The 15,982-nt window shown below is 36.2% G+C and overlaps 1 protein-coding gene across 5 annotated transcripts in view; it reads left to right on the top strand.

Annotated features, from left to right (window-relative positions):
* Positions 1-134: 134 nt before the first annotated feature.
* Usp37 (ubiquitin specific peptidase 37) overlaps positions 135-15,982 on the top strand; it is an 85,293-nt gene continuing 69,445 nt past the window's right edge. For 2 of the 5 annotated variants that reach the window (XM_005395644.2, XM_013519871.1), the window contains exons 1-4: positions 135-321; positions 5,057-5,152; positions 9,958-10,182; positions 13,131-13,302. In XM_005395644.2, coding sequence (XP_005395701.1) covers positions 10,027-10,182; positions 13,131-13,302 — 328 coding nt within the window. In that variant the 5' untranslated portion in view covers positions 135-321; positions 5,057-5,152; positions 9,958-10,026. Of the gene's footprint in view, positions 322-5,035; positions 5,198-9,957; positions 10,183-13,130; positions 13,303-15,982 lie in introns of those variants that run through there. The other 3 variants (XM_013519868.1, XM_013519870.1, XM_013519869.1) reach the window with 3 other exon arrangements.

The following is a 15,982-nucleotide window of genomic DNA, read 5'->3' on the forward strand; positions in this document are numbered from 1 at the left end:
GTCGTACAACTCGGCAGGGGCGGGGTTTATGGGTCAGGCGTCGCTGGCTGCCGGGGCGGGGTGAGGACGTAGGGGGCGGAGTTTCCAGATTTAGGCGCATGCGCTGAGTCCGGTCGCGTCGAGTGTGCGTGCGTGCGTGCGTGCGTGTTTGCGTGTGGTCACAGTTCCCGCCATCAGCCGCTTTCCCTGTTTTGGGGGAGCGAGCTGGCTTGCTGCTTCTTGCTTGGTGTCCCTTCTTTTTTTACCTCCGGCTCCTCCCCCTCCGCACGGACTTTGTTGCTTCCAGTAGGCTTGTCGGGGGCGCCAGACCCTTAAGCACAGGTAAGGCCACCAGGTGGCTTCTCAATTGAGCCGTTTTCCCTAGCACCCCTCCCCCTGCGGTCCGCCCACTCGGCGTTCACTCTTCTGGAGTTCTCCCCGCTGCTGCTCAGCCCGCCCCCAGCCCCTCGGCGCTCCCCAGGCGTCACAGGTACTACACTTTGGTGTCCTTCCTCGACTTTCCCTCTCTTTTGACCTGGTCTGTACTGTCACTAGTTCCGTGCGCCACCCGAACCTGTCCCCTTTTCTCTGGGACCGTCGTCGTCCACCCCTGACCCCCGTAACAAGGCCAGCGGGTGAATTCCTTTGCAGCACATCTATCAGGCCTTGGACATACTTACTTGCTGTCTTGACCATCTTCATCTTCGTCCTCCCCTTTTTCATCACATTAAAAGACATGAATTGTTACTTTCCGTGCACTTGATTGCTTCCCATATCTAGCCATCATACCAGGTTGTCGGGTTAACCTCTTTTAAGTCATGATCAGTGAAGAGAAATAATAATTGGTGACAAAGTCCTGTATTTTGGAGAGTTGTCCTGTAGTGGTTTTGTACTGTTCCTCTCAAAATTTCAGCTGTGAGTAATGTTGTTGGAGGGCTGGCAGTTCCTGAAAGTCTCTAGAGGAGATACCTAAGAGAGAATGTCAAGTAGGCATTTGTATGTTGTGGGTTTGAGATTACAGGCGAGTTCTGGACTGGATATGTACTATATCTTAATGTATATACTGTATGTGTATATGTTATCTGACATGTTGATAGTAATTGGAGCCATGATTATGGATGAAATTATCCAAAGAGAAAAGGAGATCCGATGGAGCGTTGAGAGATTCTTGAAGCTTAATAATTGGACATAAGGGAGAAGTCTTGCAAGAGATAAAAGAAGTCATGTGTAGTGTTACATTCTGCTGAAAGATAAAATTGAAGGAGGGCTGCAAAGCCCAGTGGCACAAGTCTAAATCAGTTGTCTAGGTGAGAGATGTTTGATAAAGTAAAATGAATATTTGGGTCCAATTGTGAATCCTCTTTTGTTCTTTTATTCTTTTCTAAGCTTTAAATTTCAATTATGCATTGATACCAAGAATTTTTATTTCTAGTCTATTTCCTTCTTTTTGTTTTTAGCTCCATATCCAAATAGTCAGTTGTCTGCTTGGCAGATCAACTTGATTTCTTTCTTAGCAATTTCTTTTTTTGAGACAGGGTCTTGCCTTGTAGCCCAGGCTGGCCTCCAACTTGCAGAGATCCTCCTGCCTCAGGAACCCCCACCACCACCACCAGCGCTGGGATTACAAGTGTGCAGTACCATGCCTGGCAGCAATTTCAAATTTGTGTAAAACTAAAGTTTTAATTTTTACACATATTTTTGGTATACAAATTATTTGTTTATTTTTGTCATGCTGGGGGTTAAGCTCAAGGCCTGGCACATGCTAGACAAGTCGTCTACCACTGAGCTGCTCCTCTAGTCCTATACCCAGTTCTTTATCCTCCTGTCCTGTTTTATTAAGTAGCATATCTATTTATTCAGTTACATAAAACAAAAATTTGAGTGAGGCCTTATTGACTTCTTCACCTCCTACATATATACCTTCTCCAAGTTGCACTGTGTCTATTACAATTCCAACACGTACCCTGGATCTACTTTTGTACATCATCACTATCAATTTTCTAGTGCAAGCCACGTCTTTTTTTTTTTAACCTGGATTCAAATCTGTGGCCCCCAGTACTCTCACATATAAAGTGGAAATAAGAATTCTCACCTGATTAAATGGAATAATTATTATAAGCACATAGCACAGCAGGGCGTGGTGTGCACACCTGTCCCAGCAATTGGAAGGCTGAGGCAGGAGGATTACTGTGAGTTCGAGGCCAGCCTGAACTACACAGTGAGACCCTGTCTTTAAAAAGAAATTACCTGGCACCCATAAATTGGCAAATAGACATTAATTGTTACTGTAATTGTGATGAGGTGAATACTTCTATTAATTGCTTTATTTATTTGCCTTACCTCCTCCCCTTTTTTGACAGGATTTTACTATGTAGTTCAGGCTGGCCTTGAACTTACAACATAGCCCAGGCTGGTGTTGAATTTCATCCTGCCTCAGCCTACCAAGAGCTGGGATTACATACATGCACCACCATGCCTGCTTTATCTACCTTATTTTGGGTCCTTGCCACTCTCCTGCCCAGATCCTAACTATTGCCCAGATCCTAACTATTGTCACTTCTCTATTCAACAATATAACATGTAATTTCTTAGCTTCAAACTCAGTGAATTGCCCATTGCTAAGTGTTTATTATATTTAGGATAAAATTAAAAATCCTTACTGTGGTCCACAAAACTCTACATAATCTGCCTTTTTCCTGCTTTACTAGCTTCATCTTATACCATCTTCCTTTTTATTTATTGTTTTGGTTTTTTGAGACAAGGTTTTACTATGTAGCCCAGGCTGGTCTCAAACTCACAATGATCCTCCTGCCTCAGCCTCCAGAATGCTGGTATTACAGCCATGTGCCACCATACCTGGCTTCAATTCATTCTTCAATTTTCAGTTTAAGTGGTACTTTCTCGGAAAAGCCTTCCCTTGATTTTCTCTTACCTTCAAACTCTGGGTCTTAATCATAAGTCTCGTTGTACCCTGTATTTTACTTTATATCATTTTTAAAAACTTGTAATTACGTATTTCTTGGTGTGATTTATTTGAAGTCTGTCTCCCAGGATATAGGATAGTGATTAGTTTGTTTTTATTCCTCAAGAATTTGTTAAATGAATAAACTGGAGCTTTCTGTAAGAACCATCAATGTCTTTGGAAGCACCAGCTTACTGGTATTTATGTCGTATCATGACACTTTTCATTCTGCAAACAAATTAAAGGATACATCAAAGGAAAGCAAATGGTTTTCCAGCTTTGGATGTTTTTACTCATTTTCATATTATAAAATTGTTCAGATTTAAATTCTTTGAGTCAACATCCTTGTTTACTTTTAGTTATCTTTCTTGTACATTTGTTTAATGTTTCTTTGATAGGAAATAAAATCCTTGAACATTAGAGTTGTGGTTTACATCTTCAACAAGTTAAATTATAAGACCGATAAAAGAAAAATAAAGCCAAGTCCCAATTTAAGTCAGCTATTGGTGAATGATGAGGTGAATACTTAAAGTTAATTTTTTTTATGCATGTAGAATTTATGTTGAAAAATAGAGAATTAAAATATAGAAACTGAGCCAGGCATAGTAGTGCACATCTGTCAACTTGGCACTTTGGGAAGCCAAGGAGGATTGCAAGTCTAAACCCAGCCTGGACAACCTAGCAAATTAAAAAACCTTGTTTCAAAATATAAAGTAAAAAGGGCCACAGATTTAGTGCAAAAGTGCAAAGGCCCTGGGTTCAATCTGTAGCACTGTACCCCCTAAAAAAACGATGTACAAATGTCTAACAGAGTGGTAGATTTATTTTCTAGGTAGAGGCAAGCTAGTATTAGAAATACTTGGGGGGGAAATTAGTATCATCAGTTAAAACTATTTAGCATTTAATAAGTATTATTTTGTTGACATACAGAGGTTGTGAGTGTATGCCATGCCCACTGCCCCCCGCCACTTTAGAAAGAAAGGAGAGAACAGTTGAATACTCTAGTTTCTAAGAAATGAAAAAAAGAAGCTTTCCTCAAAGGATATTGTAAAGAATCAGTTGTTGGAAAAATCCTGAGAAAATGAGGACTGGATGAACTGTGGCAGTGGTTAAAAATGTGATTTCTGGTCTTACATGTAACTTTCTCTTTTACTGACTCTGTGTGCATGCCTTACTCTCTGTAAGCCAATTTCTCCATCTGTAAAATTGACATAATAATAATCCCTTTTAAGGTTATTGTGAAAACTAAGTAATGTATGTGTGTGCACTTACCACTGTGCTTAGTAAATGGTGCATAATACATATTGGGTAGGATGATGGCAAAAGTATGAGTTTCTGAATTAGAGTAGTAGCAAAAAAATTAGGGTTTGAGTAGATGAGAATGAAGTGAAGGCTGATGCTAAGATTTCTTGCCTAAATGATGGTAGGACAAAAATAGGGACTTCAAGGAACTTCTTAATAAAGTCATCAACTGTATCCTCATATTTATATCCTTACCCCAATGCCTTCCCCCTGGAATATCTTGATAGATGGGTTTTATACTGCATGAACAGATGAGTTTTAAATTAATGTACCATTCAAGTAGGCAGTGAGAAATTTCTGGGTAGAATTTTAGGGAAAATTCAGGCTTAAGGCTTAACCTTGAGAAACATTTTCTTTTTAAAGCTTTAAATAGGTGAAAAATGATGCTTATTACCTTTGAAAATTTGTATCAACACATTATAGAAACTAACCCTAACCCTAAGTGGTGTTTAAGACTTAGATGTCAGTGTGTAACAATGTTTATAAAGTCAACAAGGGATATACTTTTTCACTGACTTCATTGTTTCCAAATGTAGCAGGAAAAAGCAAATAAAGACAGAAGTTGATCAAGGTATAGATTCCTCCCCATCTCTCATTTTCCATAGCACATAATTCCTAAAGTTGGGTTGATCATGTGTGTATGTGTTTGTGTACACGTTGCTTGTCATCTTAAGTATTTTCAGTAATTGATTTGTACTTTTAAATATGTGAGGGATTAATCTTTGTTGTGTAAATGATCGCTTTCCTTTTTAAAAAAGTTTTTAATTTTGTGTATTGAATTCTTTTAAAAAGGCACACTTATATTTTCTTTAGCTGAGTTGATGGCTCCTGGAGAACTGGCCTAGCTGCAGAATATGAGTAGTTTCCCAAGAAGATTGCATTGCCTTTGGCACAAGGATCAGAATAAAGGTGAATTGTTATTACATAGGGTTTTTCAGTAAAAGTAACTGAAAAGTAAGTCATATTTTTATTTTGGATATGTGTTTCCAGGAGTATGCTGTTTGGCAAGAAGTGAAAGTTTCTGTGTTTGTTTTGTAGTAATAGTTCTATATTTTGGCATGTTCTTTTTTACCACAGTATGCCCTCTGGATAAGGATATTTTCAAAGCAGTACCTTAAATATGAGCATTTATATAAATAAATATGGTGTAGAAATGTGTTTGCAATTTTATGCATCAAGTTTCATAAAATACTCAAATTTGAAGAGTAATTTTAATTGTGAATTTTTTTTAGGGAAGGGGAATCTCTTTGAACTGCAGAGAATAATTGTTTTTATAACTATCTTTTTTCTTTCTAACATTGCTTGACTAAGAGAATTAGTATTATTCAGTTTAAGGACACTTTGTCCCTGTCTTAGGTTCATAGAAAGTTTAACTGTTATTAGAACATGTTTCATAATGTAAAAAAAACTTAGTTTTTTTTCTCTCTAACTAAGTAGGACTAGCTGTGATAATGTGAACAATGTACAAAAGTAGTTAATTCATTTAATACAAAAACGAGTCCTGGGGCCTGGGGATTTAGCTCAGTGGCACAGTGCTTGCCTGGCAAGTGCAAGGTCGTGAGTTCGATTCCTGGTACCGGAAAAAAACCAAACCAAACCAAAACAAAACAAAACAAAAACGGGTCCTGGACTAAACTGGGACATTAATAAAATGTTTTATTTTATTGGTTCTGTTAATTGTCCTGCATCTTTAGTTGTTTTAACTGGGACTCTAATAAAATGTTTTATTGTATTCGTTCTGTTAACTGTTTGTCCTGCATCTTTTAAGTTGTTTTTTCTTAAAAGAAAGGTGGCTGGTATTAATGGCTAAGATAATGTTCAGGGCTGGGAATATAGCTCAGCAGCATAAGCGCCTACCTGGCTAGCACAACGTCCTGAGTTCGATTCCCAGTACCAAAAAAAAAAAAAAAAAAAAAGATAATGTTCAATATCTAAAGTAAAATTTTATACAGTTAACCAAAATCCTGTATCAGAATGTTTGAGAGGCAGAATTTTGATAGAGAAGTAATCAATAACAGTTTAAATTTTTTCTATACTTTAGTGAACTTTGAAATCTCTACATCTGTCTGTCTGTCTGTCTGTCTGTCTATCTGTCTATCTGTCTATCTAGAGACAGGGCCTCAAAATGTAATTCAGGCTGTCCTTGAACTCAGCATGTAGCTCAGGTTGGCCTTGAGCTCATGGCAATCCTCCTGCTTCAGCCTCCTGTATGCTGAGATTATAGACATGCACCACCACACCCAGCTCTGCATTTTATTTAATAAGGCAGATGTTAAACTAATATGGTTTTATATTTCCATTTATGTTAGTACCCAGACCAGTAATGACATGTAAGGAAAAATGAAGGAATTTGGCAATAGATAAGGTCCCTTAATGTGGAGTTGCTGCCTTGAACAATTAGCAGGAATCTTAGTTTGGGCAAGTTTAACAGTTTTTTTTTTAAAAATCACAAGTTCGAGGCCTGCTTGAACTACATAGTGAGTCTCAAAAAAAGAAAAAAGTAAGCAAGCCAGTCATGGTGGCGCATGCCTGTGCTGGGGCAGGAGGATCATTGTGAGTTTGAGACCAGCCTGGGGCTACAAAGTGAGCTCAAGGCCATCCTGAACTGCATAGCAAGACCATGTCTCAAAGACAAAAAAATGAAAAGAAAAAAGTATTCTGTAACTGTACATTACTTATTACCCATAAATGATTTTTCTTCCACTGAATTCTTTTTAAAAAATGAGGACAGCGTTGCATTTTCTGAAGTTCAGGTGTACATAGTCTTCAAAAGATGTAATAACAGTGCATAGCAGTACTCTTGTTTGTTTATTTGTTTATTTTGTTCTTTTGAGAGAGTGTCTCAGTTTGTAATTCAGGCTGGCCTTGAACTCACAGGAACCCTCCTGTCTCAGCCTCCTGAGTGCTGGGATTATAGGTGTGCACTACCACCCTGGTTTATCAGTGCTCTTATGAAAAGTTTAGCAAATATAACCCTACATTGCCCATATAAAAGGTATTTATGATTTTAGTGTCTGCTATTTTATATTTTAACAGCAAATTGAGTAAAATTGATAGTGCTAATTTGTTCATTATTCTTGTATTTCTTGTGTATCAGATGCGGTCTCAGCGGGATGGAAAGATTAAAAACATATTCCTTTGTCTTCAAACCTAGCTAGAGACACAAAGAGATAAAGATTGTCTGTAACAAAGCATGACAAATACTGGAGGATAAGCACAGAGTACCACAGAAAAAGAAGGGTTTGAACAGTGTCAGTGTAGCTATGGGGGAGAGAAGAAGTAAAAAGGTAGTAAGGAAAGGCTTTGTAGAGAGGGCAGCATTTAAGTTGAGCCTTTTAGAGTCAAGAGAAGAAATTAAAGGCTAGGGGTGCCAAAGTACATGAAAATCCTCTAGAGCTGACCATGGAGTGTACATAGTGGCATAAGGATATTTGGGTTTTGGGGAAATGAGAAGTAGTTGAGATGACCAGTTGTCTGGGGGTGTTGAGGATTAGGATGAGAGAGGTAGTAAGCAGGCCCAGATCATGTGGCTTTTATTATCAGGTTAATGTGTTTAGCTTTTATTGTGAGGACAAAGGAGAGTTATTGAGTTGATAATGAGAGCGATATGATTTCATCTATAGTTCAGTATAAAGCTCTCTGAAAAGTACATGGATATAGAATTGACAGAACTCTCCTTTGACCTTCCAATTTCAATCTAGTACCAACAATCATCAACAGAGAAGTCAAAGACAACGCTTACATTTGGTACAGAAAACTGAGCTAGGAGAGGCACCATATACTCTTTGTATTGCTAAAAGTTAGAGTATGTCAAGGATATACCCAGTGAAGCCACAAATACTTAATTGCAACAAAATTATTAAAAATAAGGGGCTGAGGATTTAGCTTAGCGGCACAGCGCCTGCCTGGCAAGCACAAGGTCATGAGTTCAATTCCTGGTACCAGAAAAAAAACAACAAAAAAAAAAATTCAAAAAAAAAATACACATTTCAGAAGAAAACAACAAATACACATGTCTTGTTCAAATTTTTATGGTAACTAGTTTGAACAAAATGATAAATTAATAAACTGGGCTACAGATACTAATTGCCTCAACATTAATTGATGAATTCATATAGCCAGCAAATTATATTGATATCTTAATCTGGTCACAGTGCATACTTAGAAAACTTTGATGAGATGAGTGAATAATGATAGAAGATCTGTAATCCATAATACTTTTTAACTCTTTTAAAGTGTTTTTACATCTTTTTATTTTATTCTCACTTATTTCCTATATAGTAAACTGCAGGCCTCGTAGCTTCTTTTGTTTTTTTGTTTTGTTTTGTTTTTTGAGACAGGTTCTTTCCATGTAACCAAGGCTGGCCTCAAATTGGCAACCACCTTCCTGCCTCAGTCTCCCAAGTGCTGGGATTACAGGTGTGCTCCACCACGCCCAGCTCATTTGTAACTTGGGTAGGAATTGTTCACATTTTACTTGCTTAAGCCATTTCAGTTACTTCACTGGCCTCTTAAAGACAGTTTAGTTAGTAACTTGTTAATCTTCTTTATTGAGGTCTTTGAAGAAAGTGGTATAATAAAAATAAATTGAAAGTGGGTGCTAATTTTTTAATATTAATAATGCTGTCCATTAAGTACTTGCTAAGTGTTATTTCATTACCTTACAGCATTGCTATTCCTATTTTATAATTGAGAAAACTTAATTGTTAGTTACAAGTTAGTAAGTGACAGAACTGGCCCGTAGCTTCTAGATCTAGTATTGTTTTCCCTTGTGTACTGCCTTTTCTGGAATTTCTTGTTGAACTGTTCAGACTAAGGAAATTTTTAATGATTTTTAATTTGTTGAATTGTACAATACTCTATTTTAGAGCAGTGTTTTTAGTGGTTTGAAAAAGGTATTAATAAAATTTAGTTTAGCAATTTTAAATGAATATGTACATATATATAGGATACAGTAACAACATTCTCTGCTATTACTGTGATTTTTATATACTTGCTGACTTGGCAAAACTAAAGAGTTAGATATCTTTCATTGCTGGAAGTTATTTTTAAGCATTAAAAGTTCATTCAGAAACATAAGTGTCAAAAGTAAAATTTGTTTCAGGAATAATGGTAATATAAATGTAGGTGGTTCTTAGGAAGACTTTGGTTTTTTTCCTAGAGATTAAATGAGTTTTCTCAATAATGATTATGGAAGTTGAACTAACTTGATAATTCTTAAAAATCTTTAATTATATAATATCTCTGTACATGTGGTTATGTTTAGATTACTGACTGACTACTTTGTTGTTTGAGGAGAAACTGCATTTTAAGAAAGGGATTCAGATAACTGAAAAATTTTTATTTAAATTTGAAATTACAGCCATTAGCATTCATAAAGGAATAATTACTGTGAATGCAATTACACTTGGCATGGAATCTGATTCCTAATAATTGGCAACAGTGTGGTTATGAATGGTGCATAATGTAGAATATAGTGTCTGTGACACAGGTATTGGACACGTGGCAAAGTAGGGAACATACACAGATGAAATTAAAGGTGGTTAGATGTAGTCACTGAATGTGAGTGCGTACTTTAGTTGTCTTTTTTACCTGTCTTCTACAACTAATTAGGGCCTTTGAGAAAGGGATATAGGAAGGTTAATCAAGCATTGTCTTTTAAACTCTTTATTTTAATCACTAGTGACTTGTAACTTGTTATTTTTCTTCCTTAGAACCTGTCAGGTGAAGGTGTATTTCTGGTTTTTTAATTTGGTTAGAAGCAATTTATTTTTAAAGAAAATATGTCTCCTCTGAAGATACATGGACCTATCAGAATTCGAAGTATGCAAACTGGGATTACAAAGTGGAAGGAAGGATCATTTGAAATTGTGGAAAAAGAGAATAAAGTCAGCCTTGTAGTTCACTACAATACTGGAGGAATTCCAAGGACATTTCAGGTATTAACCAAATTTTGATTTGGAATGGTTTTAAATAGATCTTTTAATAAATAGCTGTTATGTACCTAGTAAGCATCATAGTAGACCTTCTTGCTTCTTCTTTACAGAGACACTAATACTTTTGTGTATATATTTTATAAATTATTCAGTAGGATTGTTGGCTCTGAATAATAAGGGGTGGGAAGTAGTCATCATTATTGAAAAGAAATTAGTGGAAAGGAACTTAGAGTTTGGATGCTGTATATTTAAGCTATTCCTTTTTCTTTTTTTTAAGCACATAGATGATGGATTCATTCTTCCTGAGACAGGGTATTGCTATATAGCCCATGTTGGCCTCAGAGTTTCATTCCTTTTGCCTCATCCTCCCAAATTCCCAAGTGCTGGGATTATAGTCATGTACCACCACACTTGGGTTAGTGTTAGTTTTCTGTTCCTTTTCTTTTCTTTTTTTTTTTTTTTTTGAGACATGGTCTTACTGTGTAATTCAGACTAGCCTTGCTCTCACTATGTAGCCCAGGGTGGCCTCAAACATACAGTGATCCTCCTGCCTCAGCCTCCCAAGTGCTGGGAATATAGGTATGTGCCACCATGCCTGGCTAGTGTTAGTTTTTAAAAGGATTTATTGTTTTCTAAAAGAGAGTTTCACCAGAAATACAGTTCAGCAGCACAGTGCCTGCCTGGCAAACGCAAGGTTCTGAGTTTGATTCCTGGTACCAAAAAAAATAAATAAATAGAAGCCAGTTTCTACTTCCTTATTAATCCCACCAGATGTCACAATATGGACCACTCAAGGTTGATTGTTCAAGGTCATCCTAACTTTAGGGGATGGTACTGGGAGTCGAACTCAGGACCTTGTGCTTGCCAGGCAGGCACTGCGCCACTGAGCTGTATCCCTAGCCCTTAACTGTTCTCTTACAACTAAAGTTTTGAGGAATTCTCATGTCTTATTGGTATAGAAAAGTTTTTTTGTTTGTTTGTTTTTGCAAGCTGGGCACGGCGGCACATGCCTGTAATCCCAGCACTTGGGAGGCTGAGGCAAGAGGATTGCTGCAAGTTTGAGGCCAGCCTGGGCTACACAGTGAGACCCTGTGTCTAAAAAGTAAAATACAATACAGTATAAAGTAAATGGGAGTTAGTGACAGAAGTAGAGGCCAAAGAGCTTGATGCTTTTTGCTGGTCACAAGTGCTAAAGATCTAAGGAGCCAAGGATCTCAAATTCCTATTCCTTGGGGGAATGCATGATAATGAGAGATTAGGAAAGACATGCAGGAGGTTATGGTGGGAGGTTAGATGAGAGATGAAAGTCCTGAACAAGGGAACAATAGTGAAAGAAGCAAGAGAAAGAAAGTTAGAAGTTTGGGGATATTCCCATTTCTAAGAGGATGTCAGTCCTTTTTGTGCCTTCATGATAGGGAGCAGAGGGAACTGTTAGGTGTGAAGATTGAAAAAGAGGAATAGTGTGAGGTATCAGGACTTTAGAAGGTAAACAAGCCTGGAGTTTTGTCAGAGCTCAGGACTTCAAAAAGAGTTGGGTATCCTTACTTACGTGAGTGATTACTAAAATTGTGGAGCTGGATGGGAGTTTTAGTTGTTGAAGTGACCAAGTTCTCATCTTACTTGTTAATGAATAAGCTTTCCTATTTACATTTTACTGTAATTTTTTTTTTTTCCCCCCAGTACAGGGAATCGAACTCACGACCTTGCGCTTGCCAGGCAGGCGCTGTGCTGCTGAGCTAAATCCCCAGCCCCCTTTACTGTCATTTTTAAAAATGGAAAATTGATTGAAATAATGCCTTTATATTATCTATTTTTGTGTTTTACTAAAGAATTTCTACTGAAGGGATGAATTTAAGACCTGCTTTAAAGCTAACAATAAATGTATTGCTTCAAGTGTGACTGTTAATTGGTATAATTGTTTTTATTTTTATCTAAAAATTGACAAAGAACAATTTTCCCTAATTAAAATTATAAAACATGTTATTCTTTATGTTGTTTAAAGGATATGTCTTCAGCAAAAGGCATTTTTAGAAACCTTTGTAAATACCTGCTGAGGGAGAATATTAGAAAATAAGTCTACCTGACTGCTAGGAATTATTTAGATAATGAAGAAACTTTTAAGATTAATTCATTTAACCTTGGGAAAAAATTTCATTCAAGAGAAAATAAAAGGTATTTATAGCACATTTTCAAAGGCTAGGAGAGTCCAAGATAAACCAGCTCTGGGGATTGATACCAGTAAGCTGAGAAAATTCTAGTGTGCTTACATTTTTGTGATCGAAGGGAAGTGAGTCCTCTTAGACAATTAAAAAGTGGTTTCTTAGTATTGGGAAAGCTTTTATTTTTGACATATTTTTGAGAGTTTGGAATTCTTTTGAGGTTTGTAGCTTGAATTTATATTCCTTTTACATTGCAGCTGTCTAAACAATTTGCCAAATATCTTTAGAAATTTAAGGAGAAAAGATGAATTTAATTTGATTTTTCTATATTGGAAATAGTGGTATAACCATCCAGGCTCTGAAAAATGTTGACTCACTTTTTTTTATCCTTTATATAACTTTAGGGCCGGGGATATAGTTCAGTGGCATAAGCGCTTGCCTGGCAAGCCTGAGGTCATGAGTTCGATTCCTGGGACCAAAAGAAAAAAAAAAAAAAACTATGTAACTTTAGAACTGTATCTGAAAATATAGTTCCCTACCCATAAGATCAAGAGAGCTAGTATTACTCTGTAAAATAAATTCTAGTAGTAAGTGTTTATATCTTCTGAAAGTTAAATGTTTGACTTAAATGTGTTAAGAAATGGGAACTCCTTTAGTGGAAGATACATTGAATTACTGTAGGGAAGTATGAGAATTGTAACTTGAAAAGTCTGAAGTTTAGTATTCATTATACAACTTAAATTATACTTCATTATACCTTTTTGATGATAATTTTTTTTTTATTTTTATCAGCTAAGTCATAACATTAAAAATGTGGTGCTTCGACCCAGTGGAGCAAAACAGAGCCGCCTAATGTTAACTCTGCAAGATAATAGCTTCTTGTCCATTGACAAAGTACCGAGTAAGGATGCAGAAGAAATGAGGTTGTTTCTAGATGCAGTCCATCAAAACAGACTTCATACAGGTGAGCACTTACCATGCTAAAGTCTGAAATGAGCAGTTTTAAAAGGCAATGACTTAAAAAAAAAGACTATGACTAGACTACAGACTAGTAATCTTAATGAATAATGATGTAAAAATCCTTAACAAAATACTACTAAAGCTGATTTCAGTAGTACAGTAAGAGTTGTATACCATGGCTAAGAAGGATTTATTTGTGGAATGCAAGGATGGTTCAAGTATGAAAGTCAGTCTGTTTAATACACTCATTAACAGAATAAAGGAAGAAAGCTGCATGATATGTCAGTTGATACAGGAAAAGCATTTGATAAATTTACCACCTTTATGATGAAAACATTCAACACATTCAGAGAAGCAGGAAACTACTTCAGTGTAATAAAGATCATATATGAAAAGCCCACAGCTAACATGATAACAGTGAGAAACTAAAAGTTTTTTCTTTAAGATCAGTATCAAGACAAGGATTCCTGCTTTTGCCACTTTTGTATAGCTCTGGAAGTCTACCCAGACATACTGTTTGTATTTAGTTGATATCTATATGTGGCATATTACCCTCCTTATGAAGTGAAAGTTTTTTGTGTGGTGGTTTGCCATTTAGAACCTACTCATATGTTTGTGCCACCAAATTGGGACTGTGTCAGTTTACTAAACAATTAAGTTTTAGAATCAACTGGAGTACAGCACTTCTTTAATTCCACAGTATTTTAGGAACTATATCTGTATTTCTGCTTTTTCTTATTCCATTATACCCATTATATTAATTGCATCACTATCTTAAGAGTTGGTATAAGAAAAACATGTCTTTAAAATGCATTGGAACAGGACAGCACAGTTGACTGGGAAGCCAAGCTTAAACAACATGCTATAGTAGAAAACCATGTACTTTGGCCCTAAACAGATTCAAATTTTAATCCTCCCTCTGCTTGTTATTTCCTGTGTTGTTTTGGGCCAGTCACTTCACAATTGAATTTGTTTTCTCATCTCTAAAATAAAGGTTACATCATCTTAACTTCAAAGCTTTTTAAAGAATGTAAGGCCTGACTGGCATATGATTTTAGGTTTAGCAAGTCATTCGTTTTATCAGAGTAGCTAGCTGTGTCTTTACCTCTCATTCTTTGATCTTGGGCAAATCATTTTAATTTTTTAGGTTTAGTTGTCTAGCTGCCCAAAGTTGATAATAACTTTGCAGGAACTAGAGAAAGATGATGAATATAAAAATACTTTGAAAAATATGAGGCATTTAACATTTAGGTGCGACATTCAAATCAGTGGGAAAAAAGACAACATTTGATAGTGTACTTTACTGATAAAACAACTAGCTAACCATTTAAGAAGATACTGGAGCTGAGTTCCTTTCTCTTTTCATTAAAATAGTTTCAGCTCAATCAAAGATTTGAATGTAAAAAGTGATAAAAATATTTTTTTAAAAGGGAATGGATTGTAACATTCTCAGGGTAGAAAAGATCTTTTATAGTATACATAAAACCTAAAATCAGGGCTGGAATATATAGCTCGACTAGAGTCCCTGCCTAAAATGTGTGAGTTCCATCCTGGGTTCCATCTGTGCACCATTAGAAACAAACCAACCCTGCCAGGCACAGTAGCGCACACCTATAATCCCAGCACTCAGGAGGCTGAGGCAGGAGGGTCACTATGAATTTAAGGCCAGCCTGGGCTACCTAGTGGTTCCAAGGCCAGCCAAAACTGCATAGTGAAACCCTGTCTTTAAAAAGACCAAAAAAAAAAAAAAAAGAGAAACAGACCAACCTGGAATTAATAGAAGACAGTTAACTTATACTGTAAAAAATTCAGTCAATGTCTGTGACAGAGGAGGGGGAGACTCTCGAAAGGAAGAAAGTATTAGCCTCCAGTGATATCACAGTCATGTGTTACTATCATTGATATGCAAAGACTTACGTTACAAATTGATAAGAAAAAGGCAATGTAGTAAGGAAATGGACAAAACATGCAAATAAGAAACTTCAGGAAGAAAAATAGCTTTCAATAAAAAATTGTTAACTTCAATACTTCTTCCTGTCACATTGGCAGCAGTGTGAGGGGAAACAAGATGGTGCTCATGTATTTGATGGTGCTCATGTAAATATTTGGGTTTATCAAATATTTCTGATAAATTTTTGAGAGGACTGTGTAGCAGTGTCAGTTTAAGTTAAGCTTGTATGTCCATTAACCCAGCAATTTTTATCCTAAGGAATTTGTTCTATAAAAATCATTCCATTAATACAAAAAGGTAGTATGAAAAGATGTTAAGCATTGTTTGCAATTTTGAAAAACTGAAATACCCCAAATGATCATCAGTGGGAAATTTGCAAATTAAATTAAAATACTTTTTAAAAGTATTTAAAAGTAAATTTAAAGTAGTATTTAAAAGTAAATACTAAATTAAAATACTTTTTAAACAATATACAAGTTCATATTTACATAGTACCTTGAATTATTTTTAAGATAACGTGAACTCTTTTGAAATAGAAGGCATTTATTCTGCTTAATAATCTTAAAATTTTAAAATAAATTTATTTTTAACTGATACAAAAGCATAAAAATTGTACATACTTGTAGGGTACCATGTCATGTTTCAATACATGTTTACACTGTGATTGATATACATTGACTTGTAGCAGATGCTTTGGAGTTTGTGTTGTTGGAGGTGTACCTGTCATCTCTTT

This window comes from Chinchilla lanigera, unplaced genomic scaffold, assembly GCF_000276665.1.
Source record: "Chinchilla lanigera isolate Chin_1 unplaced genomic scaffold, ChiLan1.0 scaffold00052, whole genome shotgun sequence".
In the NCBI taxonomy this organism is placed as follows: domain Eukaryota; kingdom Metazoa; phylum Chordata; class Mammalia; order Rodentia; family Chinchillidae; genus Chinchilla; species Chinchilla lanigera.